General features: G+C 43.0%; 1 protein-coding gene across 1 annotated transcript in view; it reads right to left on the bottom strand.

Moving 5' to 3' along the window:
• Nucleotides 1-233: 233 nt before the first annotated feature.
• syvn1 (synoviolin 1) overlaps nt 234-18,974 on the bottom strand; it is a 30,409-nt gene continuing 11,668 nt past the window's right edge. The window contains exons 2-16 of the mRNA XM_062965314.1: nt 18,717-18,872; nt 18,459-18,551; nt 16,874-17,026; nt 15,927-15,975; nt 14,272-14,375; nt 11,397-11,523; nt 11,176-11,275; nt 8,168-8,233; nt 7,935-8,051; nt 6,948-7,114; nt 6,703-6,855; nt 5,704-5,823; nt 4,045-4,231; nt 3,759-3,904; nt 234-3,158 (exon numbers count right to left, since the gene is read on the bottom strand). Of these exons, the coding sequence (XP_062821384.1) occupies nt 3,004-3,158; nt 3,759-3,904; nt 4,045-4,231; nt 5,704-5,823; nt 6,703-6,855; nt 6,948-7,114; nt 7,935-8,051; nt 8,168-8,233; nt 11,176-11,275; nt 11,397-11,523; nt 14,272-14,375; nt 15,927-15,975; nt 16,874-17,026; nt 18,459-18,551; nt 18,717-18,848 (1,869 nt within the window). The 5' untranslated portion in view covers nt 18,849-18,872 and the 3' untranslated portion in view covers nt 234-3,003. The remainder of the gene's footprint in view (nt 3,159-3,758; nt 3,905-4,044; nt 4,232-5,703; nt 5,824-6,702; nt 6,856-6,947; nt 7,115-7,934; nt 8,052-8,167; nt 8,234-11,175; nt 11,276-11,396; nt 11,524-14,271; nt 14,376-15,926; nt 15,976-16,873; nt 17,027-18,458; nt 18,552-18,716; nt 18,873-18,974) is intronic.

The raw sequence follows: 18,974 nt of genomic DNA, 5'->3' as shown, positions 1-18,974 counted from the left end.
CTAGGAGGAAATTGTTCCGGTTTAAAAGCCTTCACTTGGGTGGTGGGTAGGATGGTTTGTGGAGGACATTGGCAGGGCTCTCGGACATGTTCACAGTACTCACTACAACCTGCAATATCATTGAAGGGAGCGCCATTGGCGTCTCCTCATAGGTGGAAAAAGTTTGCCCAGCCCTGATCTAGAAGCGGCATCAACTCTTTCCTCTGCCCTACAAATTCACACCAAAACAGATGGAAAGAGCACCATCTTTAATGCAAGGTGTTTTTTTAATTTGCTGTATATACACAATCCAAGCTATTAAAAATTATACAGTATTTACAAACAATTAAATAATTACTCAGAACTTCCTCCGCCTCCACAGATAAGCCGTAAGGAACATTAGAGGTTGACAGCCTTGCTCCGTCTCAACTTGGAAGGAGCAAGGTTCAACAAGGTTTTCCTTTTAGAGGTTAGAACAAAAGTTAAGATACTTCTCCTCAAAGTTCTGATCTCCTTGCAGAGAAATTCTGCAAAACAATGTTTACTTTGGGTGGAAACAGGAACCAAATGGTAAGTTTGGTATAGAACTAAATGCTGCCTCTCTCCGTGGCATCAACGATGCTCACAGACTGAAAGGAGTTTCTGGCTATTGCTTTCGTCTCAATTGGAAAATAAATTGTTTAAAAAGAGGATGCGTCACAGAAACATGTGCAATGAAAGTGGGTAGTACGCAGCCCAAAGGGCATAGCCGAATACTCAAACGAGCCGCGTTCAAACAGACAAGACCGGAAGATGGGATGGGACAGAGAAGCTTTGCTTAACAGCATGACAAAACTGATGGGAGAATGCCAAAGGAAACCATAGCAAACTAGGCAGTAAAAACCCAAGCCTCCTTGCACACCCAAAGTGGTTATTTAGGCATGTTGGATATTGAGAACTCAAATTGTATAGGTACCTGAATATAATGAAACATGGATGTTCTAAATATTCAAAGGCCCATAGGTTCCCCTCCCATTCCTCAACTACAGACTTAGCAATCGGCTGCATAAATTTGTACGGAGGCATTCCATACTCTACAGAAAGGAATCCTGAAAGTAGTACTGGAGATCTTGGACCCGACATAGCATCAGTCCCTCTCAAAGTGTAGTGACTCCTAAATGGGATTGTTGGGTGCGTATCCCAAAACGTGAACGAGGGAGGCCTAGCTGAATCTAGCACTGAATATATTCCATTTCCCTTCATACGAGGGAGGCCTAGCTGAATCTAGCACTGAATATATTCCATTTCCCTTCATAATAATAACAGTCTTCAGGATGAAGCTCTCCATTCCCAACATGGGATGAAATACAAAGCCATCCCCCGAAGACTCACAAATATTTGGCTGACGGGATGTTGTGAGCTGTTGTACAGTAGGATCCCACTTATCCGACATAAATGGGCGGGCGAGAATGTCGGAGAAGCAAAACTGTTGGATAATAGGGAGGGTGGCGATCCTCCTTCTCCTCTTTCAGGCCATCGAGAAAGAGGAAGCTTCTGCTGCCGCTGTGCCTTTGCCGTCCTGCCCGCCCTTCCCTCAGGTCGGATAAGTGGGATGAGAAGGAGTCGGATGAGAAGGAGTCGGATAAGTGGGCCTCTACTGTATCAACAGATGGCGAAACATGCCAGAAGGGGTTGGGAATTCAGCTCAGGAAAGAAGCCTCACCAACCCAAGTCACACACTCCCAACATTTCCAATCTGCAGAGTTTAAAAAGGAATGTCCGCCCTGCCTGCCTTTGCAGAGATCTCCAAATAAGACGCATTAGTTTCTAACATTTCAGGAGACAAACGACAGAAATATGAGAAGAGAAAGAAATGAACCCGAGGTGGAGAGGATGTCAGGTCTGCCATCGACAACAATAGCTGTTCCCTTGATTCGAAAGAGTTACAAGGATGAAACAGTCAACGTTTTCTTCAAGCTAAATGCCGACGATGCAAAGCACGGAGGGCAACGGCAATGCATGGATCGTAGACACTCTTATATATCTGCGGTTTGAAACAACCGGATTTATGTACCAGTATGCATTTGCAGCAAGCTTGCATCTCATCCCAGCCCTCTGAAATTGAAGAAAATATGGATGCAGTACACTCTGGACCACATACTATTTCCATCCATCCAAACAAGCAAAATTTGACACAACATTCCACAGACTTCCCGATACTGTTTCCATCCAAATAAGTCATAATATGTCACAACATACCACAGACTTCCAGATGCCGTTTCCATTCAAACAAGCCAAACTGGACACAACATACCACACGCTTCCCAATTGTTACTTTTTCCTACTTTCAGGAGCGTTCCCGGAAAAAAACAAGCCACTTCCATAAAGAGAGAGGACTAACAGGCTCCGGATCATCTAGTTGAAACAACAGAAGCCTTTCCATTGATCCCATCGCAAGAAAGAGCCAACTCTTGCAACTTCCTTTTGCTTATTTCGGCTCAGCCTATGCCGGACCCCAAACTCTCTCGCTTGGGAAGGGAATTCACTCACAGAGCTCCTTCCGTTCCCGTCAAACTTTTGCTCAGGAAAGAAGTGAGGAAACAAAAGATATATCCTGTAACCATAAAACTAGAGAACTAAAGCAACAGGAATCTGTGTAGAAGAAGCCGCTCGCACCCTGTTTATTCCCTCGCTGTCGAGATGGCAAGAAGGGAAGGAGGAAGACCTATTGTGGAGCGTGAACATCTGTCCGGTCGAGATACAAAAAGGATCGTTGCCCCCATCTTGGTGTAGTTTCCAAGGCATGTATCTCAATCCCATCCCTCCTCCTGTCGCTGCAAACTGTGCCCCCCGCAGCCTTCACATCCACATTGGCACTTGATGGCGCAAAAATATCAAAACACTCGTCTCGTTTGTCCCGTCCCTTCCACCGAACGCTGCTTTTCTTCTTCTCCTTGTATTACGGAAAAGGGAAATAAAATTCCCCGCAATGGTTTAACTCATCAGGCAAAGGGCAAGGCTTGCTCCGTGGGGGCCGCAGGGCTATCAATGGGAAGGGGAAGAGGGCAGTTCAAGTTTTTGAAGCCGGCGCCGGCGCAGTTCCGCCGTGTCCGGCTCCTCCGGCAGCAAAGAGTTCTCTCCATCCGGTTTGTGCTCGGAGGGCTCCGCGTAACCTTCGGCACCGCCCTCCGAGAGGGGACCTGAAAGGACAAGAGGACAACCATCTGTAAGAAGTGGGAGGAGAAAAAATATTTACTGTATATTTTAATTACCGTATATACTCGAGTATAAGCCGACCAGAATATAAACTGAGGCACCTAATTTTACCACAAAAATGAACTTCAAAGACTCTGGCAGAAACCAGTGCAGGTGATGGGCACATTTGGTGCTGTGCCAAAAGATCTCAGCCGGCATTTAGAAACAATAGACATTGACAAAATTACGATCTGCCAACTGCAAAAGGCCACCCTACTGGGATCTGCGCGCATTATCCAAAAATACATCACACTTGGGGTTCGACTTGTGATTTTGTGATATGAAACCCAGCATATCTATCTTGTTTGCTGTGTCATAATACACAGAGGTAAAAAGTGCAAACTGGTACGAAAATGGTCACGGATACAGCATTATTATGGGGATGAGCATTGTTATGGGGATGAGTGATGAGTGAGGTTTTCAAGCTCTTTCTGAATGTGATCCGACTTCCATGTATCCGACACACCGTATTATCCGATGCCGGCAAGTTGGATAATACAGTGTGTCAGATAAGCGGAAGTCGGATAAGCGGAACTCTACTGTACCTGCTTGGCTCGATGCCTCTGTCTCTGCTGGTAATGAAGAGGCGCCGTCTTCAGATTGGAAGACAGTGCTGGGCTCAGCGGGGCCGGGCTCGGGGCTGGGGGTCTTTGGAGGGGAGGTCGAGGGGGGCGGTGCGGGTCGAGGTGTCCTAGAAGGGGGACAAAAGAGTGCAGAGTAATGCGTCACATCTTGAGAGATCCAGGTGACCGGGCACCTGAGAGGCTGCCGTGAAAAGGAAAAGATATAGGATCCGGGGTGAAGTACAAAGCACTGGTAAGTGTCATTTACCCGATGGTTGCCAAGACTGTGAGGTACTGGTTGATCTGCAGCATGGCTGCGTCGAGGAGCGTGTGGATGTTCTGCAGGCACTGGAGCCGGGCCTCCAAGTGCTGCCGCTCGTGGCCTTCCATGGCTTGCAGCTCTTCTTCCGTCAGCCCCGCAAACCCGGAGGGAGGCACCGGCATCGGAGGGAAGCCTTGGAGGAGGGAAAGGAGAGAGAGGTGGCTGTGCAGGAGGGGGCGGGCTGTGGCGCAGGCTGGTGAGCAGCCTGCTGCAATAAATCACTCTGACCATGAGGTCATGAGTTCGAGGCCAGCCCGTGGTGGGGTGAGCAACTGTCAATTAAAACATTTAAAAATAGCCCCTGCTCATTGCTGACCTAGCAACAGGAAAGATAGTTGCATCTACCGTGTTTCCCCGAAAATAAGCCAGTGTCTTATATTAATTTTTGCTCCCAAAGATGCTCTAGGTCTTATTTTCAGGGGAGGTCTTATTTTTCCATGAAGAAGAATTCACATTTATTGTTGAACAACAAAAATGAACATTTATTATATACTGTACAGTAGTTGTCATCACAAACCAGCAAATCCAGATAAACTGTGAATCCTATCAAGAATTTCTTGTTACTACTACTATTTCCATGTACAACACTTTATGGTATGTACATTTACCGATCCTGTGTGCTCTGGTGTTCTGTTCGGAGGTCATGCTTCCAAACAAAATCTTTGCTAGGTCTTACTTTCAGGGGAGGCCTTATATTTAGCAATTCAGCAAAACTTCTACTAGGTCTTATTTTCTGGGGATGTCTTATTTTAGGGGAAACAGGGTATCAAGTGGGGAGGCAAATTTAACTAATTTATGACGTTGGAATGAGGAAGTGCAGCTCAGTGGATGATGAAGCAGCTGTTCCCCCCTGTGGCCGGAATGGAACATCCCCTCAGGAGAAGGTTAAATTGCCTCTGCGTCTGTCTCTGCCTCGGTTCTATGTGTATATGGGCATTGAATGTTTGCCCTATATGTACCCTGTTTCCCCAAATATAAGACATCTCCTGAAAATAAGACCTAGTAGAGATTTTGCAGAATTGCTAAATATAAGGCCTCCCCCGAAAGTAAGACCTACCAAAGTTCTTGTTTGGAAGCATGCCCACCGAACAGAACACCAGATCATGCAGGATCATTAAATGTACGTACCATAGATTGTTGTACATGGAAATAGTGGTAGTAACAAGAAATTATTGAATAGGATTCACATGTCTGGTCATGCTGGTTTGTGATGACAACTACTGAACAGTATATGATAAATGTTCATTTTTTTTATTCAACAATAAATGTGAATACTTATTCATGGAAAAATAAGACATCCCCTGAAAATAAGACCTAGAGCATCTTTGGGAACAAAAATTAATATAAGACACTGTCTTATTTTCGGGGAAACACGGTATATAATGTGATCCGCCCTCAGTCCCCTTCGGGGTGAGAAGGGCGGAATATAAATACTGTAAATTAAATAAATAAATAAACAAACAAACAAGCCAGACCACAGGCAAAGCAGTTACAAGAAAGTGCCAGACCGTTTATGATCTAAGGCAGCATGGCTCTCCAGATATAGATGAACATCTCCCCTAAATCGCAGCCACACAAACCACCGTTTTGGGTCCCAAGACGTACCAAAGAGAGGCGGGAAGGGCATCCCCATCCAAGGGGGAGGGAAGGGGAAGCCAGGCACCGTCCCAGCCGAGGCCGTCGCGTCGGAAGCGGAGGCTGAATCACTCCTGGGCCTTGAGGTCCCTGGTGAAAGCAAAACATTAAACCTTTGACGGATGACTGGATGGTTTAGCTCAGTGGTTCCCAAACTTATTTGGCCTGCCGCCCCCTTTCCAGAAAAAATATTAATCAGTGCCCCCTAAAAGTGGGGCATGGCTTAAAGGGGTGGGCGTGGCTCCTGCTCAAGAGGGCGGGGCTGAGCCTCTCCCCTAGTCCAAGATGCAGGGCTGGGAGGGGGAGGGGAGAGGTGGGCGGGGCCACAAATGGGCAGCCAGGACTGGGATGGGCGGAGTTACGAGCTCTGAGGCAGGGCTGAGCTTCTATCCCTGTCCTGCGGCGCCTGCCAGGACACAGGGGGCGGGGCCTCTTCCCAAGTGCCTGACGGGGCGGAACCTCTATACCCCGCCCCCGTGTTCTAACAAGTGCCTCAGGGGAGGTATACAGAGGCTCTTGGGAAGAGGCCCTGCCCCCACCCCAGCCCCGCCCTTTAGTTCTAAAAGGCCTCTTAAGAGAGGTAGAGGCTCAGCCCTGTCTCGGGCTCTTGGAAGGAGGCCCTGCCCCCTTCCCTAGCTTCGCCCTCTGTGTCCCAACAAGCCTCCTCAGGAAAGGCATAGAGGCTCAGCCCTGTCTCGGGTTCTTGGGAAGAAGCCACGCCCACTCCTCTAGCTCCGCCCCCTAACAGGTGTCTCATGTGCTCAGCCCTGTCTCCAGCACTTGGGAAGAGGCCCCGCCCCTCCCCTGGCCCCGCCCCCGTGTCCTAATAGGTGGCATCACCGCCCCCTGGATCGCTGCAGTGCCCACTTTGGGAATCACTGGTTTAGCTGCTCTTACTGCTAATTCAGGGGAAACCAGCCGACCCCTAATGTGTGCTTTTCACTTTAAGAACAGACAAGCATTTCTCACCTGCTCCTTGGGCTCCGGATGTGGAAGGAGCGGCCGTCGAAGCGTTTTCTGCGTTGTTCTGTGGCTGAACGCCGGGCACGGGAGGGAATGGAGCCATGGGAGGCCACAGGGGGAACATCCCGGGAGGAAAAGGGGGCAGGAGGCCTTGGGGAACTGCAGAGGAAGGGGAAAAGGGCGCATCACAACAACAACAACAACATGACTGCGCATCATTCCAAACACGTCTGAAACGATTGCTTACTTACAGTTTGGGGGCTGGGGGATGAGTGGGGTCTGGTGGGGCGGCTGCGGCTGCTGCCCTCCGTCCTGCTGTTCGGGGGGAGCCTGGGACTGGGTGGGGAGGGAGGCGCGGAGGACGTCCATCCGGCAAGTGGGGCAGGTCTGCTGGCGCTGGAACCACGACCGCAGGCAGCTGAGAAAGAGGAAGTGGCAGCATCGGTTACTGTGTTGTCGAAGGCTTTCATGGCCGGAAAATTTATACTGTTTAGTCAGTATTGTACCACTTGATATCCACCAGCAAGGAAAGGACCAAGGCAGTGACATCTCCAGTCCATCCCCTGGGTGGGTATCAGCCAGCATGCCAACACCTTGAATCAAGAAATAGCTTCCCAAGATCCACAGAGATACTCGCAGGAACACCCCAGCAAGCAAGAGTCCAAAAGCGGCAGGGTAAAACCCAGAACCTCAATCATTGAGTGACTCCCTACTGAGCACACAGACTTGAAAGGCGCTGAAGAGACTGCGCTCTGGCACCACGAGATGCAGATTCCTTGGCAAGTTGGAATAACAGTTTCATCTATGTTGATGATCATGCCATCACTGCCCACTAGCTTCCTAGGATCTACGGAGATACTCGCAGGAACATCTCAGCAAGCAAGAATCCAAAAGTGGCAGCCTAAAACACAGAACCTCAATCAGTGGCTAACGCCGGATGCCAGACTCCCTCCTGGGCAGACAGAAGACTGGGCGACTTGGAAGGCGCTGAACAGGCTGCGCTCTGGCACCACGAGATACAGAGCCAACCTTCAGAAATGGGGCCACAAAGTGGAGTCCGCAACATGCGAGTGCGGAGAAGAGCAAACCACAGACCACTGACGACAATGCGGCCTGAGCACTGCCACATGCACAATGGAGGACCTGCTCACAACCACACCAGAGGCACAACAAGCAGTCAAAGGAAATACATTATAGCTGTAGTCTCAATTTGCTTCCGACACGATAAATAAACAAACCTGGTGTGAAAGATGTGGTTGCAAGGCAGGCGTTTTGCGCCCGTCACCATCTCCTCTCGGCAAATGATGCACACGTTGTCCATGGCTTGCAGCTCTTCCGGGGTGGCATCCGGGTACCTGGCGTAAGGCAAAAAGGAGTTCAGAAAACACAAACCATCCCCAAGAGGACATCAACAACTTGTGCCATTACTGTCTGTTGGGTTGCCTAGCCCTTGAAAAAAGCAAATACTCACAAGGTGTTCATGTTGCGGATGGCGCGGCGCGACATGATGGCATCCGTCACGGCTTTCTTGAATTGCCTGGGTGGATGGACAGAAGCAAGGGACAAGTCAGGACATTTGCTAGGATGGAAAACAAGCTCATGACAGATCTCATCGACACCTCTCAACGAATGGATGGGAGAACGACGACAGTGATTCACAAAAGTGACAACTTTATATGGCATCAGACTGCAGATATGTGCAATATAATAATATAATGAAATATAATAATATAATTATTTGCGACATTTAAATCCCGCCCTTCTCACCCCGAAGGGGACTCAAGGCGGCTTACAAGTTATACATACTTACAATCTATATATATAAAAGAGTGATAGCATCAGGGCAGCGGACAAAACAACAAAACTACAGGCCCCCCAACCTCGAAATTTGACAACACAACCCATCATTCACGGCTCTAGGTAGATACATCAAAAAGAAAAGAAAAATAAAGTCCTAATTACAGGGAGAGGAATAATAGTTTTTATCCAATTGCTGCCAGTTAGAAGGCTAAGCTCCGCCCACTTGATCTCCTAGCAACCTAAGCCCAGGGGACAGGCACAGTTAGGCCTCACTTAGGCCTCTTCCACAGATTATCAGATTTGAACTGGATTATATGGCAGTGTAGACTCAAGGCCCTTCCACACAGCTATATAACCCATTTAGAATCTTATATTATCTGCTTTGAACTGGATTATCTTGACTCCACACTGCCATATAATCCACTTCAGTGTGCATACTAAACATAAAGACAACCATACAACAGACATTCAATACCACCGCTACCTCAACAATTTCTCACCAACACCACCAGACAACGCCACAGCAACGTGTGGCTGGGCACAGCTAGTATATTATATTATTAACATTGCACAATGTAAGCATCATATATTACTATATTATACTAGACCACTATACTGCAATATGATTAGTGATATTACATGTAATAGATAATATACAATTATAACAGCATATTATTATTATATTGTATTACATTATAATATTATTATCAATATTATATGTATATACAATATATTATATTACAGTAGAGTCTCACATCCAACATAAACGGGCTGGCAGAACATTGGATAAGCGAAAATGTTGGATAATAAGGAGGGATTAAGAAAAAAGCCTATTAAACATAAAATTACATTATGATTTTACAAACTAAGCACCAAAACATGTTTTACAACAGATTGACAGAAAAAGCAGTTCAATACATAGTAATGTTGTGTAGTAATTACTGTATTTATGAATTTAGCACCAAAATAATGCAGCATTTACTACAGAAACAATGACTACTAAAAGGCAGACTGCGTTGGATAATACAGAACATTGGATAAGTGAAGCTTGAATAAGTGAGACTCTACTGTATTAGTATAGCATAATATGAGTATTAGATATTATTATATTGTTATATTGACACAGAAGACATGGCAGAATGATGCCTTCCTGGTCCCATATAATTATGTGCAATATAATAATAATACACTATAATAATTGTATATTATATATTGTATGTAATATTACTAATAATAATGCAGTCTAGTGGTACGGTACAATATAGTAATATATAATTCTGATATTGCGCTATGCTAATAATATTATATTGTATGTAAATATAAATGCAATAGTAACAATAGTAATAGTGTAAAATAATGAATGTAATAATAATAGAGAAAAATAATAAATGTACCATATATACTTAAGTATAAGCCGACCCAAATATAAGCCAACCAGGACCCTCACCCGAGTATAAGCCGAGGGGGGCTTTTTCAGTCCTTAAAAAGGGCTGAAAAACTCGGTTTATACTCTAGTATATAAGGTAGATAACAAATGTTATCTAACAAAAAGCCCTGAAAACATGGCTATGTGCCCAGGCTTTCAATGATTAAATGATAAAGACGACCTGGACTGATTTACGGCTACAGCACGGGGATTTTGTATGAACCAATTTTTAACCATATGTTTTATATTTATAGTTCACCTGCAGTGAATGAGCATCACACTTGGCACACAGAGCCAATACATAAGAGCCATAACCAATACAACATATTACACATAGTTCACCTGCAACCAGATAAACACTGACCCCCACCGACAATGCACTAGGACCACACTTCACACAGAGAACCTTCATGATCTACTGAACATACTGCAGATATTTGTGGGAAGGGGCCTTGGGAGTTGTAGAGTTGGGGCCTTTGGGAGTTGTAGTTCACCTCCATCCAAAGACCACTGAACCCAGCCAATGACGACTCTAGACCAAACTTGGCACAGACTGAATATTGCCTGCTGTGGATACTGATAGATATTTCGGGGCAATTGCCCCAGGAATCTGGAAATTACAGTTGTTCACCCCCATGCAGAGAATACTGCACCACACCTGGTACACATGCCCAAAATGGCCAACTTATAACACTGGCAGGGTTTCGGGAGGATTCACCCACGATTCTGGGAATTATAGTTCACCCACTCCAAAGAGAAGAAGAAGAAGAAGATTTTATTGATTAGCCCTTAGGCCATATCAAAGTACCAAGCCAAACAACCAGGCTCGAAAAGACCTGGTTACATTCTATACAAATATTAAATAAAACACTTGTAACCATACAATAAATAAATATAATAAAACTGGGTGTGTACATCATATGTAGGGGTGACAATGACATATGATGTACAGACTCCAAACAGAATACATAACATTAAAAGACTAATACCATTCTCAAATGACCCGGGTATCGCCGGGTCCCCAAGCTAGTAAATAATAAATGTGTCCCAATGTCACGTGAAGACAGATAATTGTCCTTCCAAAAATGTGGGCAACGGCCTGGTGATTTTTCCCATTTTGTGGAAGTAGAATATTTCAAAAGGCTGCCATAAAAGCTTATAAACACTGCCGTGAAATTTTTAAAACGCTATGCGAACGCAACGCAGGTCAAATAACTTAGATTCCAGACAACGTTAACCAAAGCCGGTCTTACCGCATTGCGAGGTACATGGGCCGGATGGCAAAGAGCGGGAAGGTGTGCACTTTGATCATGATGGTCATGAAGGCCACGTACAAGAGGACCTTGATGAAGCCTAGGAAGAGAGAAAGAGGCACCGCTGGAGTGGGAGAAGCTGCCCAGGACACGTTCCCGTTGCAATCGCATTTCGAGAGCAGCAAAGACTGCCACAAGCTCTCTCCCTCGGAAGAGCTCACCTGTGAAGAGCTCCGTGTACAGCATATAGACAGCCTTGTTGTCCCAGGGGTTCTCGCTCTGGAGGTCGATGGAGTGCAGGATGTACTTGATGAAAATGGTGAGCACCATGGTCATCAGAATGGCATACTGCGGGAGCAACAGAGAAAACCTCGCTCAGTTGGCGCAACTGCTTCTCCCTACCACCAGCCTCATTTTCGATCATCACAAAAGATGGAATCCACCCTATTCTGCTAGGCATCACAACTATGTATTACTGTATATACTCGAGTATAAGCCGACCCGAATATAAGCCGAGGCACTTAATTTTACCATCAAAAAAAAAAAACCTGGAAAACATTGACTCCAGTATAAGCCAATGGTGGTAAATTTCAGAAATAAAAATAGATACCAATAAAATTACATTAATTGAGGCATCAGGAGGTTAAATGTTTTTGAATATTTACATCAAGCTCAAATTTAATTTTTTAAAATAATTTTTATTAAGGTTTTCTTTCGTGTACATGATTAAAAGGGAAAGGTAAGTGAGGAAAGATTGGGGTGGAAGTTGAATAGGGGGGAAAAGAGAAAAAAAAACAAAAACAAAAAACAAACAGGGATATAGGTGAATAGTCTAGGACAGGGGCCCCCAAACTTTTTAAACAGGGGGGGCCGGTTCATGATCCTTCGGACCATTGGAGGGCCGGACTATAGTTGGCCACCGAGCAATAATAATAATAAATAACAACAACAACAATAAAAAAGAGTGTTGGAAGAGACCCCTTGGGCTATTGAGTCCAACCCCCTTTTGCCTTTGTGCACCGAAATCACAAGCAAAGCACCCCTGACAGATGGCCACCCAGCCTCAATGTTAATAATAATAATAATAATAATAATAATAATGTGATTTTGTGATAAGAAATCCAGCATATCTATCTTGTTTGCTGTGTCATACAATATAATAATAATAATAATAATAATAATAATAATAATAATAATAATAATAATAAAGGTTGTAAGAGAAGAGACCCCTTGGGTCATTTAGTCCAACCCCCTTTTGCCCTTGTGCCTTGGGGGCCGGATAAATAGCTTCGATGGGCCGCATCCGGCCCCTGGGCCTTAGTTTGGGGACCCCTGGTCTAGGATGTGAGGGTATAGTAGGGTAAAAAGTCTTGTTCAGTCTTCCGTTTTCTATTCTTTGTAGTATTAGTTTCATTTCTTATTTATTTTCCCTTTATACTCTGGTCTATTTCAAAATTTCCAATCTTGGATTCTCCTTTTGTTTAGTTTTCTTTCACTTTTTCTTGTATTCTTCATATTTTTTCCAGTCTGTCCTTTTTATTGCATTTCCTCTGCTTGTTTTCATCAAGTATGTTAACTTATCCATATCATATATTTCGTCTAATTTCTCTAACCATTGTTGTCTTGTTGGGATTTCTTTTTGTTTCCAATATCTCGCAAAGGTTATTCTTGCGGCTGTCACTGCATATGTAAAAATAATGTCCTCATTCTGATTATTTATTTATTTATTTATTTCCATCATTTATATGATTAAAGTTTATTGCCTTCTCCGTTAGTCCAAGTAAGTAAAATTCTGGCTTCATTGTGAATGATATTTGTAGTATTTTCTATGTTTCTTGATGTATTATTTTCCAAAACTTTATTGTTTCTGGACAAGTCCACCAGATATGGAAGTAAGTCCCTTCTTGTTTTTTACATTTCCAACATTTGTTTTGTGTATTTTTGTACATTTGTGTACCAAGTTTGACAAAAAAACATCAGGCTCAAATTTAAGATAAGACTGTCCAACTCTGATCAAATCATTATTCTCATCTTCTTCAATGTCAATGTGCTTATGTATCCTTTTAATAATAATAGAGTAAAATAATACATGTAATAATAATAATAAATACAGTAAAATAATAAATGCAATAATAATAATATCAGAGTAAAATAACACATGTAATAATAATAATAATAATAATAATACAGGAAAATAATACATGTAATAATAAATAGAGTAAAATAATAAATGCAATAATAATAATATCAGAGTGAAATAATAAATATATTAATAATAAAAATAGAGTAAAATAAATGTAATAGTAGCAACAATAATAGAGCACAATAATAAATGTAATACCAATAATAATAGAGAAAAATAATAAATGTACCGTATATTCTCAAGTATAAGGTGACCCAAATATAAGGTGACCCAAATATAAGCTAACCAGGACCCTTACCCGAGTATAAGCCGAGGGGGGCTTTTTCAGTCTTAAAAAGAGGGCTGAAAAACTAGGCTTATACTTGAGTATATACAGTATATGTTTTATGTCTATATGTTTTAAATGTATTTATGTGTATTGCTGGGCTTGGTCCCATGTGAGCCACCCTGAGTCCCTTCGGGGAGATGGGGCAAGATATAAGAATATTATTATTACTATTATTATTACTACTGTTTTTAGGAATTATTGAAAAGTGATTTCATGTTTTTTTAAACATGTTTTGATTTCTATATCGAGACATGTTTAAAAACAAATTAAATCACTTTTCAATAGGTTGCAGTGAGTTTTCTGGGCTTTCTGGCCCTGTTCCAGCAGCATTCTCTCCTGACGTTCCACCCACATCTACGGCAGGCATCCTCTGAGGTTGCGAGGTCTGTTGGAAACGAGGGAAATGGGCTTTATGTAACTGTGGAATGATGTCCAGGGTGGGAGAAAAAAAAGGACTCTTGTCTGTTGGATGCCAGTGTGAATGTTGCAATTGGCCACCTTGACTAGCATTGAATAGCCTTGCAGCTTCAAAGCCTGGCTGCTTCCTGCTTGGGGGGATCCTTTGTTGTAATTAATCCCCTTGATTAGCATTTTATGGCCCTGTGGCAGAGTCTCCCTCACTGACCTCAAACCCAAAGACCAGCTGGACTGAGGCTCCCCGCGTGAGGATGCTGTGGTACGCATGGCTGACAAACAGGAAATCCAGGATGCCCAGGAGCACCATTAAAGCTGGAAGAGCAAATGTAAACATCAAGAAGGGGGCACCAAGGAAGACACAGCGCACACATCACCCACCCCAGTCCCAGTATTTGAACATCATCCTGGCAGAAATGCATACAGTGAGCAGTTACAGAAAATACAATATAATACAGTATAATAATTATCTATATCTAATATCTAATCTAAATCTAAATCCATAATAAAAGTGAAAACCCGTATGTGTGTATGTGGCACGGGTGTCCGCACACACAGACAGCCTCCAGCCTCCACAAACAGGCTACAGTTCCCAGTGCCAAGAAGCCAGCAAGTCACTCTTTTCCACGGACATTGTGGTTACAGCGAGCGCCATGAACCTGTAGCCCAACCCCTGCCAATGTCCTTCCCAAAGACTACAGCCCACCACCCAAGGAATGCTTTCATTTGGGGACAATTTCATCCTAGATTTTGCTTTTTCTTCCACCACAGGCAGGCATCCCAGGGTTCTCCATGGCTGTGAAATTTGCATCACCCCGCCTACTGCCCTTCCATTTCAAAGCTGTCTGCATAACAAACACAGCAGAACTGAGCAACAACTAAACTTACTGGAGGAGTTTGGGGGATTGAAGTTGTAGTTTACCCTGCATCAAGTTAGACCACTGTGACTCCTACTGGGGAATTTAGAGGAGTTGTAGTTCACCTACACCCAGAATGTTATGAACCCAAACAATGATGGCTCTGGACCAAACTTGCCATGCACACCTGATATGCCCAGATTTGAATATTGGTGGGTTTGGAGGGGAATTGGCCTGGACATTTGGGAGTAGTAGGTACTGGGGTTTATATTTCACCTGCAATGAATGAGCACTCAGAACCCCTCCGATGATGGACCAGGATCAAACTTGGCACAAAGAGCCCCCATAACCAACACAACATATTGGACAAGTTTGGAGAAAAGGGAGTTATAGTTCACCTGCATCCACAGAAACACTGACCCCACCAACAATGCACCGGGACCAAAATTTGCAGAGAAGCCTCATGACCAACTGAACATATTGCTGGGGTTGGTGGGAATGGGCCTTGCTTTTGGGAGTTGTAGTTCACCTCCATCCAAACACCACTGAACCCACCCAATGACGAATCTAGACCAAACTTGGCACACAGACTGAATATTGCCTGCTGTGGATACTGACAGATGTTTCAGGACCCACTCTAAACTGAGAATACCTAACATTCAAATACAAATAATTCCTATTTCAAATAACCTGGGCACCGCCGGGTCCCCAAGCTAGTATTTTATATATTACAAGTAATATTGCTAATAATATAGCAGTATAGTGATCTATATAATTATTATATTATAATATTGTATTATTATTATTAGTATTATTATATTGTATTACAATATTGTGATCAATATTATATGTACTGGACCAATGGAAGCTGGAGTCCAAAACATCACTGACTTGTTGCACAAGTATGACGTAGGGCTGCAGAAGTTTCATAACAACTTTGGAGACATAATAGAGAATTTTGCAAAGGAAAAAGGAAACCAACATAGAGAAGGAAAGACTTTGTACTTACAAACAATGCGGAAGTGAAAGAGCCACGAAATGTTAGGACTTCTCTCCATCTAGAGAAAGAAAAAAACACCCCAAAACCATATTCTGAGTGGAGCAAGTCAAGCATGTTATGGTGACCCTCAACCATAACTTTATTTCCGTTGCTACTTCGTCACTGCCATTTTGCTACTGTTATGAATCGCAAATCATAAATATCCGATATGCAGGATGTATTCTCATTCACTGGACCGCATTTGACACAAATACCCGATACGCCAAAATATGAATACTGGTGGAGTTGGGATGGGGATTGGTTTGTCATTTGGGAGTTGTAGTTACTGGGATTTATAGTTCACCTACTCTCAAAGAGCATTTGGGACTCCACCAACGATGGAACTGAACCAAACACGGCACACAGATCTCCCATGACCAACAGAAAATACTGGAGGGGTCTGGTGGGCATTGGTCTTGAGTTTGGAGTTGTAGTTCACCTACATCCAGAGAGCACTATGGACTCAAACAATGATGGATCTGGACCAAACTTGGCACAAATACTCAATATGAGAAAATTTGAATACTGGTGGAGTTTATGAACCCAGGCAACTATAGATCGGGACCACATTTGGCAAACACACTAAAATACTGATGGGGTTGCGAGGGGTTGATTTTGCCATTTGGGAGTTGTAGTTGAGGGGATTTATAGTTCACCTACAATTAAAATGCCCCTTGAACCCTACCAAGGATAGAATTGGGCCAAACATCCTGCATGGAACCCCCATGGCCAACAGAAAATACTGGTCTTTGGTGACCCCTCTGACACCCCCTCGTGACCAACCCCCAAGGGGTCCCGACCCCCAGGTTGAGAAAGGCTGAGTTATATGATCCCAGTTGACGCAAAACAAACTACGCTGCTTGGCTGTAACAGAAAAATCAAGGCTACCAAGAACGTTTTCGATCTCTGGTACTCACAAAGTCCACCCGATCCTCAGCCAGCCAGTGGAAGCACTTGAGGAAGAGGAGGAGGGTGAAGAGGGCCACAAAGCGAGGACTGAAGTCGTCCCTGAAGACGGTGAAGGCAAGGCAGGTCTCGGTCACGGCATACCACGACCGCTCAAGCAGGTGCTGCAAGAGAGAAACCATTGTCCGTGGGAACAATAATGATTTTTGTCTACAACTCTAGATCCCTCTCTATGCCACTCTCAAAATACTGCAGCCTTTTTTAAACCCTCGGCTCAATGAAGACTTATGTTAAATCAATATACTGTATATACCTGAGTATAAGCCTAGAATTTCAGCCCTCTTTTTTAGACTGAAAAAGCCCCCCTCGGCTTATAACTGGGTGAGAGTCCTGGCTGGCTTATATATGGGTCAGCTTATACTCGAGAATATATGGTACATTTATTATTTTTCTCTATTATTATTGGTATTATTACATTTATTAATTTTCTCTATTATTGTTGCTACTATTACATTTATTTTACTCTATTTTATTATTATTAATACATTTATTATTTCACTCTGATCTTATTATTATTGCATTTATTATTTTACTCTATTTATTATTACAGGTATTATTTTCCTGTATTTATTATTATTATTATTATTATTATTATTATTATTACATGTATTATTTTACTCTATTATTATTAAAAGGATACATAAGCACATTTACAGTAGAGTCTCACTTATCCAACGTTCTGGATTATCCAACGCAGTCTGCCTTTTAGTAGTCAATGTTTTTGTACTTAGTGTTTTCAATACATTGTGATATTTTGGTGCTAAATTCGTAAATACAGTAATTACTACATAGCATTACTGCGTATTGAACTACTTTTTCTATCAAATTTGTTGTATAACACGATGTTTTGGTACTTAATTTGTAAAATCATAACCTAATTTGATGTTTAATAGGCTTCTCATTAATCCTCCTTATTATCCAACATATTCGCTTATCCATTGTTCTGTCGGGCCATTTATGTTGTATAAGTGAGACTCTACTGTATTATTAATACATTTATTATTTCACTCTGATCTTATTATTATCATTATTGCATTTATTATTTTGCTCTATTATTACTTATATTATTTTCCTGTATTTATTATTATTATTATTACATGTATTATTTTACTCTATTATTATTAAAAGGATACATAAGCACATTTACATTGAAGATGAGAATAATGATTTGATCAGAGTTGGACAGTCTTATCTTAAATTTGAGCTTTATGTAAATATTCAAAAACAATTAACCTACTGATGCCTCAATTAATGTAATTTTATTGGTATCTATTTTTATTTCTGAAATTTACCACCCTTGGCTTATACTGGAGTCAAAGTTTTCCCAGTTTTTTTGTGGTAAAATTAGGTGCCTCGTCTTATATTCGGGTCGGCTTATACTCGAGTATATAAGGTAACTGCAACTTGAAAAACAATTTGAGATGTAAAACGATTTGACAAATAACAACACTATTCCCCCTCTAAAAATAAATGGAAACAAAACTTCTGGATCCTTCCTGAACCATGCCTAAACTCTCAAGACCCAGCAAGGCTCACCTCCATTTCTGCTGCTCGGAGCTGTCCAAAAAACACCTTGCCCATGAATTTCCCCAACAGGAATACCAGGACAAAAGCTTGAATGTATAACACCTGGTTCAAGAAAGGAAAAAAAAGACAGAGTTCAGAAATGTATCCCCCACAACTGCTAGTATAAACAATTTGAGATTCTCGCAAACTAGAAAAGATATAATATTTTTTAGCGGCACATTATCGTAATTCTGGTTGCCCCGTCCTCCCGTTAGTCAAACAATATACCGCCATGCTGGGGCTGGACTTGGTCAGGTACACGACGGTGGGGTAAAACTGGTGCTTGAGGTAATAGGCGTGGGCCACCACGGCGGAAGTCAGGGCCAGGCTGGCAGCCATCATGATGGCGGTTCGTAACATCTCCCTGGTCCCACGTCCAGCAGCCTGGAAAGGGAGAAAGAAACCAGCGGAGCACGTCAAGTCTCAGAGGGGAAAAAAACGTTATGAGTCACTCAATTTGCATCGTAACGGACGGCTGCACCCACA

Source organism: Anolis carolinensis, unplaced genomic scaffold (genome assembly GCF_035594765.1).
Source record: "Anolis carolinensis isolate JA03-04 unplaced genomic scaffold, rAnoCar3.1.pri scaffold_14, whole genome shotgun sequence".
NCBI lineage: Eukaryota > Metazoa > Chordata > Lepidosauria > Squamata > Dactyloidae > Anolis > Anolis carolinensis.
This window is presented reverse-complemented; position numbering and strand designations above follow the sequence as displayed.